We start from the raw sequence: 20,953 nt of genomic DNA, 5'->3' as shown, positions 1-20,953 counted from the left end.
ATGTTCTATGTTTTTCACACAGGCCTGGCCCCATAGAAGTGAAAAAAGCATTGTATCCGGAGGCAGGTGCGGATGCAATGCATTTTTCACTGATGGTTGCTAGATGTTTGTAAACCTTCAGTTTTTTATCACACACATTGCACTTGCGCAGAAAAAACTGACCACAATCGCAGACAAAACTGAACTTGCTTGCAAAATGGTTTCACAAAACGCATCTGGACCTAATCCGTCACACTCGTGTGATAGAGGCCTTAGAGTCTAACCTTTTAATGTCAGGGGTTTTTACTTCTCAGTATTTTGTAGTAGCTTATATTTTTCTCTCAGTTAAATGTTTTTTCCCCACAAAGGACATCTACATTAGGTCAAAAGCTGTTTACCTTTGTGAGAAACCTCCTCACAAAACTGGGTATATGAGACTCAATTCTAGTGATCAAGGTGGCTCCCAGGGATCATCTGTGTATTGCCTATCCTGTGGCTATATGGTGGTAAATATCCTTTGTGGGAAGACACTTTGAACCGGCTTAATTTTTATCTTTCTTATTTTACAATCTTCCACTCCAATTTTTTTTTTCATCATTGGCCTACTCTCTTTACAGTATGTCCCAACCACTGGGGCAGTGATACAAGTGCAGAGTGTCCACATACAAATATACAGTGCTGAGCTCCGGGTCCATGCACATTTTACTGGTCTAAGGTGAGTTATATTACTGTTTATATCTGATATTACTCTTGCTTTTTTAAGGGGTTGTTTCAAACTGAGCGGGACAGAGTTCTTGAACTTAGATGCCTTTATCACTGTGGCAACTTGCTATGTGCCGAAGCCAAGGCATGTCAGCACTGTTCAAGTTTGTGTCCCGGGATTTGGGAGAACAACAACAAACTGGAATAACAGCAAGAGGTGCACATAGGTGAACCTCTGCACGGGTGGGATCATATGATTGTGTTCTATGCTGTACTGCAAGTGAATTTGGATGTCTCATCCCAAGCCTAAGGTGGCAAACAGTGTCTATATAAACCATCAGAAGGCATTTGCATGACATTGATCTATGAGCCAGATGTCCAGCTTCAGCTGTTCCACAGTCCTCATTCCACCGCTCTCAAAAGCGATCGTGGTGCACAGCAAGATGACAGTAGAGGCTGGAATGGAGGTCTGACCTATTCAGCAAGGAGTCCCACTTTTGTCTTTGATATAATGATATCTTGAAACTGGTCTGGAGGCCATGTGGGAAACGCCATGAAGAGGCCTTCAACAAGGTAACATCACGCCAGTTTTACTCCTGGGATTATGATATGGGTTGGCATAATGTGCGGTAGTTGGACCCCTCTAGTCTTTATTTCAGGTATACTAACAGCTCAGCGTTACATTGATTTAGTCATGAAACCAGTTGTACAGCCATTTCTCTATAGAGTGTCCCAGGAGCAATTTTTCAACAGGACAACGCCAGGCTGCTCGTGCTACTGTGAGGTGCCTGCGTGGCCTAAACATGCTACCATGGTCTGCAACGTCTCCCATCAAGCACATTAAGGATGTCATTGTCCGGCAATTGCAAAGGGAGCTTCTAGCAGTGGATCTTGCATCCCCACGTGCATTGAGCGTGACAGAACGTTCCTCAGACCACCATTAATAACCTCATTGATAGCATGCCAAGACGTGCAAGTGTGTGTATTTATATACGAGTGACGCTCATACTCGATATTCAATAAATGGAGAGGTTTTGAATATTTTTATTTTTATCTTTTGCATATTACTAATATGTCTATTGACTTTTCTTTCTTGGTGGTGCAACATATATTCACCACCCCTGCCATTTCCAGCACTGCTGCCTCAGTGCACCTCTTCCGTGTATTTCTAGGCAGCAGCAGTTACATTGCTGTTTATGACACAGGATTTCTTCAGCCGATCACTGTTTTAGCAGTTTTGTGCTGTATACCGCTGAGGTCAGTCTCAATACTTACCATAGCTGCTGCTGAGGTCCTCAGCTCCGGCTTGTGTTTACCGGGTACAGCAGTGATGTAGCCTACTACCATGTGCTGCAGCCTGTAAACATAAACTGGAGCTATGGACCTGAGCAGCAGCAGCACTGCAAACTCGTAAGTGCTGTTTATATATGTTCTTTTTCTCTGTCACTTTTTTAGGCACCTTAACCACCTCAGCCCCCCTAGCTGAAACCCTTAATGACCAGGCCACTTTTTACACTTCTGCACTACACTACTTTCACCGTTTATTGCTCGGTCATGCAACTTACCACCCAAATGAATTTTACCTCCTTTTCTTCTCACTAATAGAGCTTTCATTTGGTGGTATTTCATTGCTGCTGACATTTTAACTTTTTTGTTATTAATCGAAATTTAACGATTTTAACGACATCTATATAAACTTTTCGCTAAATTTATTGTTCTACATGTCTTTGATAAAAAAAAAAATGTTTGGGTAAAAAAAAATGGTTTAGGTAAAAGTTATAGCGTTCACAAACTATGGTACAAAAATGTGAATTTCCGCTTTTTGAAGCAGCTCTGACTTTCTGAGCACCTGTCATGTTTCCTGAGGTTCTACAATGGCCAGACAGTGCAAACACCCCACAAATGACCGCATTTCGGAAAGTAGACACCCTAAGGTATTCACTGATGGGCATAGTGAGTTCATAGAACTTTATATTTTTTGTCACAAGTTAGCGGAAAATGATGATTGATTTTTTTTTTTTTTTTTTTTTCTTACAAAGTCTCATATTCCACTAACTTGTGACAAAAAATAAAAACTTCCATGAACTCACTATGCCCATCATGAAATACCTTGGGGTGTCTTCTTTCCAAAATGGGGTCACTTGTGGGGTAGTTATACTGCCCTGGCATTTTAGGGGCCCTAATGCGTGCAAAGTAGTTTGAAATCAAAATGTGTAAAAAATGACCTGTAAAATCCTAAAGGTGCTCTTTGGAATGTGGGCCCATTTGCCCACCTAGGCTGCAAAAAAGTGTCACACATCTGGTATCGCCGTACTCAGGAGAAGTTGGGCAATGTGTTTTGGGGTGTCTTTTTAAATATACCCATGCTGGGTGAGAGAAATATCTCTGCAAAAGACAACTTTTCCCATTTTTTTTTTATACAAAGTTGGCATTTGACCAAGATATTTCTCTCACCCAGCAGAGGTATATGTAAAATGACACCCCAAAACACATTCCCCAACTTCTCCTGAGTACGGCGATACCACATGTGTGACACTTTTTTTGCAGCCTAAGTGGGCAAAGGTGCCCAAATTCCTTTTATGAGGGCATTTTTAGACATTTGGATCCCAGACTTTTTCTCACGCTTTCGGGCCCCTAAAATGCCAGGGCAGTATAAATACCCCACATGTGACCCCATTTTGGAAAGAAGACACCCCAAGGTATTCAGTGAGGGGCATTTTTTTTGGCACAAGTTAGCGGAATTTGTTTTGTATTTTCTCACAAAGTCTCCCTTTCCGCTAACTTGGGACAAAAATTTCAATCTTTCATGGACTCAATATGCCCCTCACGGAATACCTTGGGGTGTATTTATACTGCCCTGGCATTTTAAGGGCCCTAAAGCGTGAGAAGTCGCCTGGAATTTAAATGTCTAAAAAAAAAAAAAATTACGCATTTGGATTCCGTGAGGGGTATGGTGAGTTCATGTGAGATTTTATTTTTTGACACAAGTTAGTGGAATATGAGACTTTGTAAGAAAAAAAACTAAAACAATTTCCGCTAACTTGGGCCAAAAAAAATGTCTGAATGGAGCGGGGGGTGATCAATGACTGTCATTGATCACCCCCCTGTAAGGCTCCATTCAGACGTCCGTATGTGTTTTGCGGATCCGATCCATGTATCCGTGGATCCGTAAAAAACATACGGACGTCTGTCACGTCTGTCACTTTTTTAGGCACCTTAACCACCTCAGCCCCCCTAGCTGAAACCCTTAATGACCAGGCCACTTTTTACACTTCTGCACTACACTACTTTCACCGTTTATTGCTCGGTCATGCAACTTACCACCCAAATGAATTTTACCTCCTTTTCTTCTCACTAATAGAGCTTTCATTTGGTGGTATTTCATTGCTGCTGACATTTTAACTTTTTTGTTATTAATCGAAATTTAACGATTTTAACGACATCTATATAAACTTTTCGCTAAATTTATTGTTCTACATGTCTTTGATAAAAAAAAAAATGTTTGGGTAAAAAAAAATGGTTTAGGTAAAAGTTATAGCGTTCACAAACTATGGTACAAAAATGTGAATTTCCGCTTTTTGAAGCAGCTCTGACTTTCTGAGCACCTGTCATGTTTCCTGAGGTTCTACAATGGCCAGACAGTGCAAACACCCCACAAATGACCGCATTTCGGAAAGTAGACACCCTAAGGTATTCACTGATGGGCATAGTGAGTTCATAGAACTTTATATTTTTTGTCACAAGTTAGCGGAAAATGATGATTGATTTTTTTTTTTTTTTTTTTTTCTTACAAAGTCTCATATTCCACTAACTTGTGACAAAAAATAAAAACTTCCATGAACTCACTATGCCCATCATGAAATACCTTGGGGTGTCTTCTTTCCAAAATGGGGTCACTTGTGGGGTAGTTATACTGCCCTGGCATTTTAGGGGCCCTAATGCGTGCAAAGTAGTTTGAAATCAAAATGTGTAAAAAATGACCTGTAAAATCCTAAAGGTGCTCTTTGGAATGTGGGCCCATTTGCCCACCTAGGCTGCAAAAAAGTGTCACACATCTGGTATCGCCGTACTCAGGAGAAGTTGGGCAATGTGTTTTGGGGTGTCTTTTTAAAAAAAAAAAATTACGCATTTGGATTCCGTGAGGGGTATGGTGAGTTCATGTGAGATTTTATTTTTTGACACAAGTTAGTGGAATATGAGACTTTGTAAGAAAAAAAACTAAAACAATTTCCGCTAACTTGGGCCAAAAAAAATGTCTGAATGGAGCGGGGGGTGATCAATGACTGTCATTGATCACCCCCCTGTAAGGCTCCATTCAGACGTCCGTATGTGTTTTGCGGATCCGATCCATGTATCCGTGGATCCGTAAAAAACATACGGACGTCTGAATGGAGCCTTACAGGGGGGTGATCAATGACAGGGGGGTGATCAGGGAGTCTATATGGGGTGATCAGGTGTAGTGTAGTGGTGTTTGGTGCTACTTATTACTGAGCTGCCTGTGTCCTCTGGTGGTCGATCCAAGCAAAAGGGACCACCAGAGGACCAGGTAGCAGGTATATTAGTCGCTGTTATCAAAACAGCATCTAATTACCTGTTAGAGGTTAAAAAAAAAATCGCATCTCCAGCCTGCCAGCAAACGATCGCCGCTGGCAGGCTGGAGGTCCACTCGCTTACCTTCCGATCCTGTGAACGCGCGCGCGTTCACAGGAAGTCTTGCGTCTCGCGAGATGACGCGCCGCTGCGTGACTCTGCCTGGGACAGCCGCCTCCGGAACACGATCCTGCGTTAGTCGGTCCGGAGACGGTTAAAAAAGGTGGGTTTTGGAAATTTTCTTAAAAATTGTAAGAATTTCCTCTAACGTCCTAAAAAAAAAAAATTACGTTTGCAAAATGATGCCAACATGAAGTAGACATCTGGGAAATGTACAGTAACAACTATTTTATGAGGTATCGCAATCTGCTTTTAAAGCAGAGACATTCAAATTTCAGAAATTGTGAAATTTTTCCACATTTTCTGTAAATTTTGGCATTTTTTTTAAAAAAAAGGTGAAATATATTGACTTAAATTTACCACTAACATGAAGTACAATATGTCATTTTTTGTGGAAGGACTGATGATACTTGGGGAGTTGCCCATCAAAGTTCCAGAGGACTCAAGGCTTCTTGGGTTGAAGGGTTGATCGGTTTATGCAGATAATCCAGTAGTCATAGTGTATTGCAGCTGTGCTGCCTAGGCAGTGTGCTATAATCACATCTCCTGAAGGTCTAAGTGCCTAAAATTGGCTTAGAGGTCACAGTTCCATGTAAAAAGAGGGACCAGGAAGTAGACCAGAGGGGGATTGGTGAGATTTGTTTGCTTTTTTGGGCCACGTTCACATCAACGTTTAGCTTTCCGTTTTTCTAAACTGTCAGAGCAGGTGAAATAATTGAATTTTAGATGGGAGAAAAAGTACTTTTTTCAAGACTTTTTTCTTCCTGTCAAAAGTAACTGATCTCTGACAGAAGTGACACAAACTGATAACTCTTAATTGATGCACAAAATAACAGCTCAGTTTTTTTTCCTGTTCTTTTGAGTGATCAAAGGAACATGAAGCGAAACGGTGATGTGAGCTTATTTCGACAATTTAGCCCTCTTTTTCCCTCTTCTTCCTTTTTTTTCAAATGTTAAATTGTAAAAAAAATGTTTTTAGTGATAATATACAGGGTGGGCCATTTATATGAATACACCTTAATAAAATGGGAATGGTTGGTGATATTAACTTCCTGTTTGTGGCACATTAGTATATGTGATGGGGAAAACTTTTCAAGATGGGTGGTGACCATGGCGGCCATTTTGAAGTCGGGCATTTTGAATCTAACTTTTGTTTTTTCAATAGGAAGAGGGTCATGTGACCCATCAAACTCATTAGGAATTTCACAAGAAAAACAATGGTGTGCTTGGTTTTAACGTAACCTTATTCTTTCAAGAGTTATTTACAAGTTTCTGACCACTTATAAAATGTGTTCAATGTGCTGCCTATTGTGTTGGATTGTCAATGCAACCCTCTTCTCCCACTCTTCACACACTGATAGCAACACCGCAGGAGAAATGCTAGCACAGGCTTCCAGTATCCTTAGTTTCAGGTGCTGCACATCTCGTATCTTCACAGCATAGACAATTGCCTTCAGATGACCCCAAAGATAAAAGTCTAAGGGGGTCAGATCCACGACGACCAATCCACTTTCCAGGAAACTGTTCATCTAGGAATGCTCGGACCTGACATCCATAATGTGGTGGTGCACCATCTTGCTGGAAAATCTCAGGGAACGTGCCAGCTTCAGTGCATAAAGAGGGAAACACATCATCAGTGTGTGAAGAGTGGGAGAAGAGGGTTGCATTGACAATCCAACACAATGGGCAGCACATTGAACACATTTTATAAGTGGTCAGAAACTTGTAAATAACTCATGAAAGAATAAAGTTACGTTAAAACCATTGTTTTTCTTGGGAAATTCCCAATAAGTTTGATGTGTCACATGACCCTCTTCCTATTGAAAAAACCAAAAGTTGGATTCAAAATGGCCGCCATGGTCACCACTTATCTTGAAAAGTTTCCCCCCTCACATATACTAATGTGCCACAAACAGGAAGTTGATGTCACCAACCATTCCCATTTTATTAAGCTGTATCCATATAAATGGCCCACCCTGTATATCATACACTAATTGACAAAAAATAATAATGCACCAAGGAGTTGTTGGAATTGAATGACACTTTGTTTATGACTGTAATGATATAGGTAAGTGATTACAATATTAGAGAAAAAGGATATGTTTATTGGGGAAAACTGTGCAATTGAAAGGAAGCTCTAATGTCCTGTTGGGCCACCTGGATACAGAATGAGATATGATTGGGCATGGAGGCGTACAGGGTCTGTATGATATCCTGCAGCACAGATGTCCACATATTGTATATTGTGTCTGGGCCTGCAGATATGGCGTACTTGTAGGTTGCAGAAGCTGCTATCCATAGCAGTCCAGGTTTCTCATTCACGACACTACTGCCAACAAAAGCTATGGTGGCTGGCTGTCAATGGCAGGACACAGAATGGGTGCCATGACACGAAATATCCTTCTGCTTGGTGACTGAAATTGTTCTGGGCAGAGACGGGTGTGTAATGAAGATGCCACCTGTGTCTGGATGGTGGACAACAAAACTATAGGAGCTGCTTGTGTTTGTCAGCGGATCAAATGACCCTCTCTACTGTTGGTCTGTCTGGACCACCTGGAGCCTGTTTGCTTTGTGTTCAAGACCCCAAATAACTACCGCTTCAATCACCGCCTAACGGCTAGGTCAGAATGGCCTAAATGGCAGGTAATTTATTAAAGAGGCGATCCTGATTCTCTCAGTCCAATAGAAGTGAATGGGGCTGAGCTGCAATACCAAGCAGTGCTGTGCTTGATGAGCACAGAGAAGGCCATGGTGCTCACAGGGGTTCTGGTGCCTTCTCAAACAGCTGATCTGCAGGGGTTCCAGGTTTTGGACCCCCACTGGTCACATACTGAGGCTAGGTCATCACTATTAAAGTCCTGGAAATCAGTTTTAAGTGCATTAGCATACACCGTTGAGCTTTCTGTATTCACTAGCTAATTACCTGTTCTCTGTCATCTGTTTGCAGGTATATACTGTATAATTACCCAGTCATTTCTGCCATAATTGGCATAACCAGCAACTTTGTCTTCATGAGTGTCCTAGTGTTGCTCAGCTATCTGCAGTTTGCATTTGGAAGATCTCGTAGCAGGGTGAGTGCGGCATACAAAGGGTGCACAGTGATTGAAGATGGCTGTATGACTACATGACTGCTTTTCTCTGCAGGCTGGCAACCGGGTACAGAGTGGCACTGAAACGGAGAGATCTGAGACCCAAGAAGGCAGAGTTTCTCAGACAGGTAAGGCCACATGTTACTAAGAAAGGTGGCAATAATAGTAGTCAAGGCAGATATAATGTTTCTGCCAAGTATGGAACATCTCGATAATCCTAAAAGGCAAATGTTTCTGTATACAAGTACGGTATGTGTGTATATTTTTTTTTTTGTTTTCTTTTATAGCTACAACAGTTTTTGTACAGAGAGAACGCAATCCAGATGCGATAGGTTCACAATATTGATGGCAGTCTACTTGGTAGTGGGTGGTGTGGGTTATTGCAGCTCCGTCCTATTCATGTGAATAAAACCTTTCCTTCTGTTTTATTGATCACACATCTTTTGTGTGGTTGCCACAATATTCCAAAAATTGCTGTGGTTTTGGAAGGGGTTTTGAAGGAATTCAGTATTGATGACCTATCTTCAGGATCTGTCATCAGTAGCGGGTTGTTGAGGGTCCAACACTCTGCACACCTGCTGTTTGGCTGGATCGTGCTGCTGTGAAACTCACCTATGACCATTTCCAGATCTTCCGGTTTCAAATTTCTTGGCAGTTTTTTTGTCTTTTTGCTATGATTACTGCAAAAGCTGTTTATAAATTGCAGTCTAATGAATATTGTGCACTGTGAATAGAGCTAGAAAACATTTTTTAGAAAAGAGGCAGAGTGGGTTAAGGGCTCATGCACACGATCGGGCCGGCAGCAGCTCACCTGAAGTGAACTGACTGTCTCATAGTGTTTTATGGCTACTTTCAGACGGTATTGAGATCCGTCATAGGGTCTCAGTACCGGGAAAAAAAGCTTCCGTTTTGTCCCCATTCATTGTCGACGTAACTGAACGGAATGCTCCAAAATGCATTTTGTTCCGTTCTCATACCGGAGGGCAGCTTGCTGCGGTTTGCTTTCCATCCTGGTATGTGGAGCAAGACTGATCCGTCATGACCCACAATGCAAGTCAATGGGGACGGATCAGTTTTCTCTGACACAATAGAAAACTGATTTGTCCCCCATTGACTTTCAATAGAGTTCATGTCGGATCCGTCCTGGCAATGTTCTAGATAATACAACAAGATACGGATGCAGATGGTTGTATTAATTATCAGTAATGGATGCGTTTTTTTCTGAACCCTTCCAGATCCAGCAAAAACGCTAGTGTGAAAGTAGCCTATGACTTTGTCTGCTCATATCTGATTGTGGGTCTCTTGTACTGAACTGTGAGATCCTCTGCCTGTCACACACTTACTGGGTCCCTGCTGCTGGTCTGCACTGGAAGGGTCATCACTAAGCCATTGCCTGACTCCCTGGTCCTTGAGCTAAATGTTGAATTTTTTGGCGAATGGCAGCTGAAATGTACCCACCTAGCTAATCTTATTTTCAGAATGCATAGATCAGCTGTCTGTCACTGAGAAGTGTGAACAGTCACAGTAACGTTTCAAACAATGGTCAGTCAAAATGTCTTATGGGTATGGGCATCTTTACTTTGACATCTGTGAAATCTGCCACAAGCTACATTTGACCACCACAGCTGAATATTGTAAATTAATATGTCATCGCTAGATGGCAGAATTTCTTTAATTTTCAATGTTTCACCTCATGAAGTGTGTTATAATGATGGGGAAAAAGGTTTTACAATTTACCAGCTCTGGTCCAGAAGGAAAGTCTCCAAGTAAACGTAGAGGAGTGACATAAGTCAGTAATTTATACAGAGCCAAGAAGTCTTTTTTTATTTTTTTATTATCATTATTTTTATTTTCCAGATATTTTGCAAGTGAAACCACTGTTTTATGCAGATTAAAAAAAGGGGGGAAAATGCACAAAATGGTATATGTGTTTGTATATTCCCTAATACAAGTTTTGAAGTGGTAAAGTAGCATTTGTGGTGTAGGAACACTGACCCTTTTACTTAATCTTAAAGGGGTGATCCAGGAAAAGATACTTATGATTTATCCTCATGATAGGCCATCAGTATCAGATCTGCCGGAGTGAGGCACCTGGGGCCCCCGTTGATCAGCTGTTTGAAGAGGATTTTAGTGCTGTGGCCTCTTCCTAGGCCAGTGACATCATTCTACATTGGTCACATGGCCTAGTTGCAGAGCAGCCTCATTCAATGATACTGAGCTGCAATACCAATCACTGCCACTATACAATGTATGGCGCTGTGCTTGAAAAGCTGCTGGGAGCCTGCATGTGTCACCAGAGCTTCTGTGAACGCAGCGGCTCCCTGAAACAGCTGATCAGTTGGGGTTCCTGGACTTGGACCACTGCTGATAATGATTACCTATCCTAAGGATAAGTCATTATTATCTTTTCCAGGATAATCCATTTAAACATTTCCTTGTAAAATAAAAAAGATAAGTTCTATAATTTTTCATCATGTCTGATATCCAAGGATGCATTTAAAGTTCTTAGACTTCTGGATGGCAAATCTTTGTAATTCATTGGTACATCTCTGGCTTTGGCATAACTAGGAATCTTGTTTGATACACAAGACTTGATATACAACACATCTGTGCCCGCCTTTTTAATTTTTTTAACTCTCTTCATAGAACAAATGCAATAATAAAACAATACAAGTAAAAGCATATACACACACGCATCTGAGTCATTTGGTCATTATGCAACACATGACCTACATAGGATAGATGTCAGGAATAATACAGAGTCATATCCTGAAGAAAATGAGATCATATTTCCATGAACAAGCTAAGGCTACTTTCACACTAGCGCTTGATCGGATCCGTTCTGAACGGATCCGATCATATTAATGCAGACGGAGGCTCCGTTCAGTACGGATCGTCTGCATTAATAACTTAGAAAATTTTCTAAGTGCGCAAGATGCCTGAGCGGATCCGTTCAGACTTTCAATGTAAAGTCAATGGGGGACGGATCCGCTTGAAGATTGAGCCATATGGTGACATCTTCAAGCGGATCCGTTCCAATTGACTTACATTGTAAGTCTGAACGGATCCGCTCGCCTCCGCACGGCCAGGCGGACAGCTGAACGCTGCAAGCAGCGTTCAGCTGTCCGAGCGGAGGCTGAACGCCGCCAGACTGATGCAGTCTGAGCGGATCCGCTCCATTCAGACTGCATCAGGGCTGGACGGAGGCGTTCGGGTCCGCTCGTGAGCTCCTTCAAACGGAGCTCACGAGCGGACCAACGAGCGCTAGTGTGAAACTAGCCTAATAGCCTCATACTGCCACTCGGGACCTGGAGTATAAAGCTGACCACGTAGAATGAACTGAGTTCGTGAAGAGGAGCACTATGATTCCCATATCTTGGAAAACTTGGAAGCATATCCCTATGCTTATAGTCAATATTCTCATATGGAATGATCATATTTACTAGAGCCTTCCATTAAAATACAGAAGGGTTTCTATCCCCCATCCATCAAAGCACAATCGCTTTTTCGCTGTAGAAAAAAGGTTTCACGGATAAAGATCCTGATATAATGGAGATATGTGTAACTTCATCTAGAATACCAGATAGATGTATGGATGAGTAGAAATAGGAAGAATCAGAAGTTCAGTTAGGAAATGAATGACTCCCCCCCCCCCCCCACACACACACACATTGAAGGCTATGTACATCTTTGGGGGCAATTTTTTTTTTAATTAGTAGATTGTACTCATTTTGAGATAAAAATATATATATTTTTTCAATTTTTCTTTATTAAAAAATTGGCGCCCTTTTGACTGCACAGTGCTGAGTTTATCGAGTAGCAGGATCTGAATTTCCTCTCATTTCCAGCTCGCCTCATGAGCTCCTTATCTCTGACCTTATAAACGCTCATTATAGCTCAGTTCCTATCTTACTGATAAGGGTTCATGCACACGAATGTAGCCGATACTGGCTGTGTGCCTTCCGTATTTTGTGGAACAAAGCGTCTAGCCCATAGTAGAACACTTCTATGCTTGTCCGGAACGGGGACAAGAATAGGACATGTACTATATTTTCCCTTTCATACTCCACGACGGCACATACCATGAGATGGCCCTCCTCCCACCAGGTTGTGACAGGAAGCAAATAAATGAGATCCAGCTCCACCTCAGTGTCTTCCTGTCCCTTCCAGGTGAGAGAGGATGCAGCAGCATTTGCTGCTGTTCCGGATCTGTGTAGGGCAATACAGGCCTGGGTGAAATATCTGGGAGCCAACCATGCCTCTTATTCTCCTGTCTCTCCTTGGCGTGGACAGGACAGGGGCCAGTGACCAGACACTCGGGGAGTTCCTCCAGTGTATGGCATTCACCGCTTTTCCTGGACACCTGACTCCAGCAGCAGATGTCATGCAGGGGGCCTAATCCAGTAGGCCCACACATTGCCTGTACAGGATGCTGGATGGAAATCCTGCTTCCGGGTTGGGGCATCTGACGTCTTACCACAGGCGGGCATGATGACGTCATGCACAGTGATGCAGTTTTGGTGCCAGGATTCAAGGCGGATGTCACCCGCTGATCTGAGGTCTGTAGGTAGTGAATAAAACACATTATTGGCTGTATGTTGACCTGTGAATATGGAAACGAGAGACATTATGGAGACTGCTGGACTGTCTTTTTTTTTGTCCTTTTGATATGGATATATGGCTAATATATGCTTATGTCTTATTCCCTTCTTTCTGAATGCATGCATATAGTGCTGTAAAATCTAAATCTGCACCAAAAACACGAAAATTTGTGCTGTAAAACTGTCTGAATCCTCATCTAAAAAACATGTTGCACTATGTAGCACTAATATAAGCCAAGTATACAGTGCCTTCCATTAAAGAGGAAATTAAATAGGTTATTAGGCAGGAAATGAGGGCTGCCTCGAGCGAGTTATCTGCAGAGACTTCATAGAATTTTAATCTGTCTGAATCTGATTCAGAGATTCTGGAGTCAGATTCAAGGGAATCTTTTGACTCTGATTCAGAATATAAGAATATAATTTTTATTTTCTTCTGATGACACAAAGGAACTTATTAAAGCGGTCAGATCTACTATGAAGCTTTATGACTCCAAGGTTCAGAGATTTGTTCAGGTTGAAATGTTTAGTGGACAAAAGAAAAAAACATGTTTCTCGTTGGTATCATTGGGGGACACCGGAGACCATGGCTATAGCTGCCGCTAGCACTAGGAGGCGACACTAGGCAAAAGTGTTAGCGCCTCCTCTCAGCTATGTCCCTCCTGCATACACTGAGATAATCAGTTTTAGCTTAGTGTCTGTAGGAAGCAGACCTTTCTGCTTTGCAGGGCGTCTCTTGTTATTTTTCTTTTTTTTTTTTCCTTTAGGTACGGGAAACGGAGACACCCGGCCTCTGTTTACCCGGGGGGGAAGGCCGGTGGCTGCTAGGCCGCAACTTCCATCCTGGAGTTTGGTGGGTGGGGACTGTCCCCCGTGCGCGAATTCTTTGCACCCAGACATTCCCCTCCTCACTTACCTGGGAGATCCCTACAGGACTAGCCCTCTTCCAGTTGCCCAGTAATTCCTTCCAGTTTTTTCCTGGGTTGAAGTATCCCATCCTGATACTTACACATTGGGTAAGGTCGTGCCTGGGTTTTCCTGTTGCTCGTTTGCCAGGTCTTGTGCATACCCAGATTCTACAGGTTCTTTTCTGTTGAGTAGACACCCCTCGGTTTTCCATTGGACCTATTGCCATGCAAGACACCCTGGGTTTCCAGTCCAGTTCCCCACAGCAATTCTGTGGTCCTCGTTATCCGGGAGTAGCTTCTGCACATCATCTTCAGTCTTCGGACATGCTTATCCTTCTTGTGGATATTATGTGCTGATATCCACATCTTCTGAAGCCTCTCGAGCCCTTGGGCATTTAACTTGGTTTTCCTCTTTTTGCCCAGTCTAAGACGCAGTGCGTTCTATGCTCTCTGGCTGGCCTTCCTGGTTCATGCTTTTCCTGTCCTATTCAGGGATTGTGTGCATCCTTTTCCCACATTTCTGTGCAGAACCTTATGACCGGCCTTAGATTTGTTCTAGTCTTTTATTCTCTCTCCATGGTACTGCTTTGGAACGTCTCATGGTCTCTGGTGTCCCCCAATGATACAAGCGAGAAAATAGGATTTTTTGGTGCTTACCTGTAAAATCCTTTTCTTGCTGAGTTTATTGGGCGACAAAAGCACCCACCCAGTAAGTTCATTGCTGGTTCTTTTTGATGGGTCCCACCTATTCTTGTTTCTGACCCATCTCCAGCTCTTTTTAATACAATTGGTTTCTCCTGGCTGCTCCTAATGCTTTTGTACAAATTGATTAGCTCGGTGTATGCAGGAGGGATATAGCTGAGAGGAGGAGCTAACACTTTTTTTTGCCTAGTGTCGCCTCCTAGTGGCAGCAGCAGCTAGATCATGGTCTCCAGTGCCCCCCCCCCCCCCTTCCCAATGAACTCGGCGAGAAAAGGATTTTACAGGTAAGCACAAAAAATGTTCTAGTTCATAAAAACATTGAATTCATGAGAAATCATGAATGGAAAATGCCCGAAAGAAAACCTTTTGCCCAGAATTATCAGGCGTAGGCTACAGTTTGAGGATGAGGAATTATTAGAAACTTATCCAAAAGTGGATGCATCATTAGCGAAGTTATCCAAGAATGCTAATGCCCTTCCATTTAAGGATACAGGGTCATTAAAGAGGACCTTTCACTCGTATACAAACTAAAAACTAACTATACCTGTGGGCAGAGCGGCGCCCAGGGGTCCCCCTGCACTTACTAGTATGCCTGGGTGCCGCTCTGTTCGCCCGGTATAGGCTCCGGTGTCTCAGCTCCGTCTGTTGTACTGGACTGATTTTTTGTAGGAGGCGTGTCCCTTGCTGCAGCACTGGCCAATCGCAGCGCACAGCTCATAGCCAGTCTATGAGCTGTGTGCTGCGATTGGCCAGCACTGCAGCAAGGGACACGCCTCCTACAAAAAATCAGTCCAATACAACAGACGGAGCTGAGACACCGGAGCCTATACCGGGCGAACGGAGCGGCACCCAGGCATACTAGTAAGTGCAGGGGGACCCCTGGGCACCGCTCTGCCCACAGGTATAGTTAGTTTTTAGTTTGTATACGAGTGAAAGGTCCTCTTTAACATCTTCAGGACACAGGGCATACTGGTACGCCCTGATGTCCTGGTACTTAAGGACACAGGGTGTACGGGTACATCCTGTGTATTTCTGATCGCCGCCCGGCGGGCGGTGATCGGAACAAGGTGCCTGCTCAAATCATTGGGCCAGATCATTAAAGTAGTAGTTAATCTAGTTAGAGGACCTTCTAAGAGAAAACACCCCTTACGATAGGCTGAAAGACTCCTTTTCCATTTCTATTAAAGGCAGTGGATGTCCTTTCTGATGCTACAGCCGAATCTGTAAGAATAGTGGCAAAAAACACAGATTTAACAAAGCCATTTGGTTGAAATCATGGGCAGGCGATACTACCTCAACATTAAAACTGTGTGGTCTTCCTTTCCATGGTGCTATGCTATTTGGCTATTTGAAAGAAATCTTAGAGAAGGCCTTGGACAAAATCCTTTCCTCTTGATAATAGATAAATACATTCAAAAAAGAGTGTTTTCCTGGTAAAGGTGAGCAGTGGAAATCGGCTAGTGGAGGAAAGTCTAGGGGGTTCTTCTTTAATGCCAAAACATCTGGATCCCCCCAAACAATGACTGTGTACCGCAGGTGGGGGAAGACTAACCTTCTTTTATGAAGAATGGGTAAAAAATGTTGACAAATCCATGAATTTTAAACTTGCTAAAAATGGTTACCAGATTCCATTTGTGTCTTCCCCTCCGCAAACATTAAAAGTAACTCCGGTACAAAAGTCACTTCCTCAACAACAGGATTTAGAATACAGGCCACTAGGTGGCAGCATTGTATTTGTTATATTCCAAATGAAGTGTTCAATGATGGCTATTTAGCCATTAATGAACGCAATGGGCAATCTAATGATTGCCAGTTATTTTCACCCAAGGTGAAAAAAAAATAAACATTCAAATCGCCCCCTTTTCCTTAAAATCAAAATACTTAACCAATAAAAAAAAATAATAAACATCATGGGCATCGCGTGTGCGAAAATGCCCATAGAATTAAAATGTAGCAATATTAATGGCATACGGCAAATGGCGTACCGGGGGGGGGGGGGGGGGACTGCCAATTTGCCATTTTTTGTCACTTCAACTACCCAATAATGCTTTTAATGAAAAGTGATCAATAAGTCGCACACACTTTAAATTGGTATCCCTGAAAAAAACAGATCGACCCGCAAAAATGAGCCCACACACAGCCCTGCACACACAACTACAAAAAGGTTATAGGGGTCAGAATATGGTTATTAAAATATATATATTTTTTTTCAGTATTAAGACACAAGAAAAATTATACAAGTGTGGTATCGTTGTAACCATACTGTCCTGGAGAATGAAGATAATGGGTCAATTTTACCACATAGTGTACAGTGTAAAAAAATAAAAATAAAACCTTGATCAGAATTGCATTTTTTCCCCCCAATTCTACCGCATAGGAATTTTTTTCCTGCTTCCTAATACATGGTATGCAACCATAAATGGTGCCATTAGAAAGTACAACTTGTCCCGCAAAAAATAAGCCCTCATAAGGCTATGTAAATGGAAAAAAAAAAAAAGTTAGGAATATGGGAAGGCAGAGATTGAACAACGAAAACACAAAAAATTGAAAATCTCAGAGTCCTGAAGGGGTTAAATAAGTGTTTATGACCTATTAGTAATTTAGAGATAAGGTTTATTAGATTATGGCACAAAGTGAAAGTAAAAAGTACAGTTTACGCAGCTAGACTGTTAACAAACTGTGACAGAACGGCTCAATATTTTTAATAAAGGCCCATATCAAATATATTATTTTGAGCCCAAAATGAGTAAAATACAATCATAAAAAAATAGCCCCCAAAAGCTGTGCACAGCCTTTAAATTCCCAAAATCAGCCCCATCTGCAGAGCGTCAATGACATGTTGTATGTGAGAGTCTGCCCATTCTATAAAAGCAAGGTGTCAGATAACTGGATAAATTTATAATTGATGTCAGGAGACACAAAAAGGTATGGTTCCAAGAGATCAGGTAAATCATAATCATCGACTGGGGATCGGGGTCCTCCATCTATCTACAACTACTAGTGGAACTCAATTTTGCTTCCAATAAGTATGTATAAAGAGTTGACAGAAAGCCACGTGGTACTTGGGATCAAAATAACCCAGTCAGAGGGTAATAGGAGATTAATGGCAGATAACTACCGGAGGGTACCTGAAAATTGGGAATTTAGTGCATGTCTAAGTTGTAAATAATGAGAGAATGTAGTAAGGGGTAAGTGAGTCTGATGATCTGAAAATGGTCAAAGGCATGAAAAATGTTGGTGTGGTAAATATCGTTAACAGTGCGTACATTATGTGATTTCCATAATTGAGTATCAGCAAAGTTTGGAAACATAGGGCTATCCCAGATCAGGTGCTGTCAGACCCCCCTCCCTGCCCAGTTTTAAATTCATTGGTGGCCAGTGCGGCCCCCTCCCTCCCCAGTATTATATTCATTGGTGGCCAGTGCGGCCCCCCTCCCTCCCTTCCTTCCCAAGTATTATATTCATTGGTGCCCAGTGCGGCCCCCCTCCCTCCCTTCCTTCCCAAGTATTATATTCATTGGTGGCCAGTGCGGCCCCCCTCCCTCCCTTCCCAAGTATTATATTCATTGGTGGCCAGTGCGGCCCCCCCTCCCCCCAATTAAAATCACCCCCCCCCCCCCATCATTGGTGGCAGCGGAGAGTTCCGATCGGAGTCCCAGTTTAATCGCTGGGGCTCCGATTGGTAACCATGGCAACCAGGACGCTACTGCAGTTCTGGCTGCCATGGTTAATTAGCAATTTTAGAAGCATTATACTTGCCTGCGCTGTCTGTGACCGGCCGGTCGCTCCTCCTACTGGTAAGTGAAAGGTCTGTGCTATAAGCAAGAGATCAGGTGGTGCCAGGCAGCAGGGGGCAGGCATGTACACAGTTCTCAGTATATTCTATCACTATGGGAACGCCTCTGTGTTAGAATATACTGTCGGATCTGAGTTTCACGATCTAACTCAAATCCGATGGTATATATATTCTAACATAGAGGCGTTCCCATGGTGTTGGGGACGCTTTAGGTTAAAATATACCATCGGATTGGAGAAAACTCAGATCCAATGGTATAATAATAGGGACTCCTGACTTTACATTGAAAGTCAATGGGGGACGGATCCGTTTGCAATTGCACCATATTGTGTCAACGTCAAACTGATCCGTCCCCATTGACTTGCATTGTAAGTCTGGACGGATCCGCTTGGCTCCGCATGGCCAGGGGGACACCCGAACGCTGCAAGCTACGTTCGTGTGTCCCCCTGCTGAGCGGAACGGAGGCCAAACGGTGCCAGACTGAGGCATTCTGAGCGGATCCGCATCCACTCAGAATGCATTGGGGCTGTACGGATCCGTTCGGGGCCCACTTGTGAGAGCCTTCAAATGGAACTCACAAGCGGAACCCCGAACGCAAGTGTGAAAGTAGCCTATCTGTGTTATGACTTGACCAATTTTCTGTGGTAGATTTACCAGGCATAAAGCCTGATTGATCAGTGTATTATGACACTCAGAATACACATTATTTAAAGGAGTTGTCCCACAAAAAATATTCTACAGTTTTCAAACCAGCACCTGGATCTGAATACTTAATACTATAATTACAAATTTAGTATAGCCACTGAGTTATTCAATAAAATGTATCTGTATAGCGCCACCTGTTGTTTGCTCTTTTTCTTATTTCTTTGTCCTGCTCGCTGACATGGCCGCACATGCTCATTTCTATCCTTCAACTGCCTCCTGAGCTGTGATAGGTGGAGCATGGACACGCCCCCTGAGCTGTGATAGGTGGAGCATGGACACGCCCCCTGAGCTGCAGCAGAATTGACACTTACCTTGAGTTTTCAGCTTGATGTAAATCTAGCAGAGCAATGAATGGGGAGATCTCTGGATCCATGTGAGGTACAGGGCTGGTTCTAGCTTTGTTAGAAAGAGACTGTCATGTGTGACGTCTGATTTTCATTTTTTACTTTAGTCATGGGATAACCGCTGTAACCTAGAGGCAAGATTCAACAATGAAATAGGATGATAACACCCACATTCAGTGGGATTCAAGGAGAACCACTATAGTAGCCTCTTACAGGGAAATGTAGTTTTGCTGAAGGCCTCATTGTACATTTATTTTAAAAGATTGATAAGAACCTTTGAATGCATATCATACACTTTCAGTGGAATGGCATCCGGCCCATGAGATTTCCCATTAGTAAAAGATGCAAAAGGAGGAGCAATATCAGCAGTGGTGATAGGGTCATCTAGCATAGTAACATCCTCCGGGGGCAATGAGGGTAAATCAGCATCCTGGAGATAACTTACAATATCCCCCTGTGTATGTTCTATTTGGGTCTGATAGAGATCCTCTTAGAACCCCTGGAAACGCTGTTCGATAGCAGTAGATTCCAGTACCATAGAGCCATTATGGGCCATAATTTGGGGTACTGCAGGGGACGCCTGTTTTTGATGTACAATATTGGCCAGCAACTTACTGAACTAGTTGTCCAATTCAGAGTAGGACTGCTTACAAAAAAATTGTTTACCCTGCGCCTTCTCATTCAATAGAGTCAAAAATCACCGTCCTTTATGGAGTCAGGAATTTTTATTGTCATCTGTAGGGTTAGCAATATAGGCAGCCTCTAATTGAGCAGATTGTGGCCAGGGAGGTCTCCTGCCTAGAAATATTACATTTAATATTCGAAATGGAGGATCTTAAACTCCCCAAAAGGCTTTCGGCGTGTCCAAGACCAGCAATCGATCTCTAAATGACTCCTAATCTAATAGGAATAGCAATAGCTGAACTGGGATTGGGTCATGGGACATCAATGTTGGATTCTTAAGGAATGACCTTTAGTTTTTGAGGACTTAGAAATAGAGAGATGTAAAGGGGACTGATCTGATGCACTGTATGTGCCATATTCTTTGGAATGTATACCAGAGCATAGTAGGGATTACCTATGGCAAAATAAATGCGGGTTAGTGAATTATGACTTGGACGATGAAGTGGCAGGACTACAATTCACTATTGGGATATCAGTCTTCACAAATACATCCACCCTACTTCCTTAAGGAACTTGGCAAACAGTGTAGGCGTCTGTGAACTTGTCCAGATTAGGATTCAAAAGCATATTACAATCGCCAATACTGAGAATCCTGGCATATGGATATGTTTAAGCAAAGGAAACAGCCTGTTGCACAATATAAATAGTTGATGGAGGAGGGACCTAAATGCCCATAATGGCATACAATTCACAGTTGAAATAGGCGGCAACGAAGATGTAACGGTCCTTGGGTCTT

The 20,953-nt window shown here is 42.7% G+C and overlaps 1 protein-coding gene across 2 annotated transcripts in view; it reads left to right on the top strand.

The window, feature by feature from the left end:
- The window catches only part of BSCL2 (BSCL2 lipid droplet biogenesis associated, seipin), an 85,951-nt gene that overhangs the window by 58,437 nt on the left and 6,561 nt on the right, over window positions 1-20,953 (top strand). For both annotated transcript variants that reach the window (XM_044270436.1, XM_044270435.1), the window contains exons 6-8: window positions 597-694; window positions 8,339-8,462; window positions 8,536-8,608. In XM_044270436.1, the coding sequence (XP_044126371.1) occupies window positions 597-694; window positions 8,339-8,462; window positions 8,536-8,608 (295 nt within the window). The remainder of the gene's footprint in view (window positions 1-596; window positions 695-8,338; window positions 8,463-8,535; window positions 8,609-20,953) is intronic.

The sequence above is a fragment of the Bufo gargarizans genome, chromosome 10 (genome assembly GCF_014858855.1).
Source record: "Bufo gargarizans isolate SCDJY-AF-19 chromosome 10, ASM1485885v1, whole genome shotgun sequence".
Classification (NCBI taxonomy): Eukaryota; Metazoa; Chordata; class Amphibia; order Anura; family Bufonidae; genus Bufo; species Bufo gargarizans.
The sequence above is the reverse complement of the archived record's forward strand: the minus strand, read 5'-3'. Positions and strand labels throughout refer to the sequence as shown.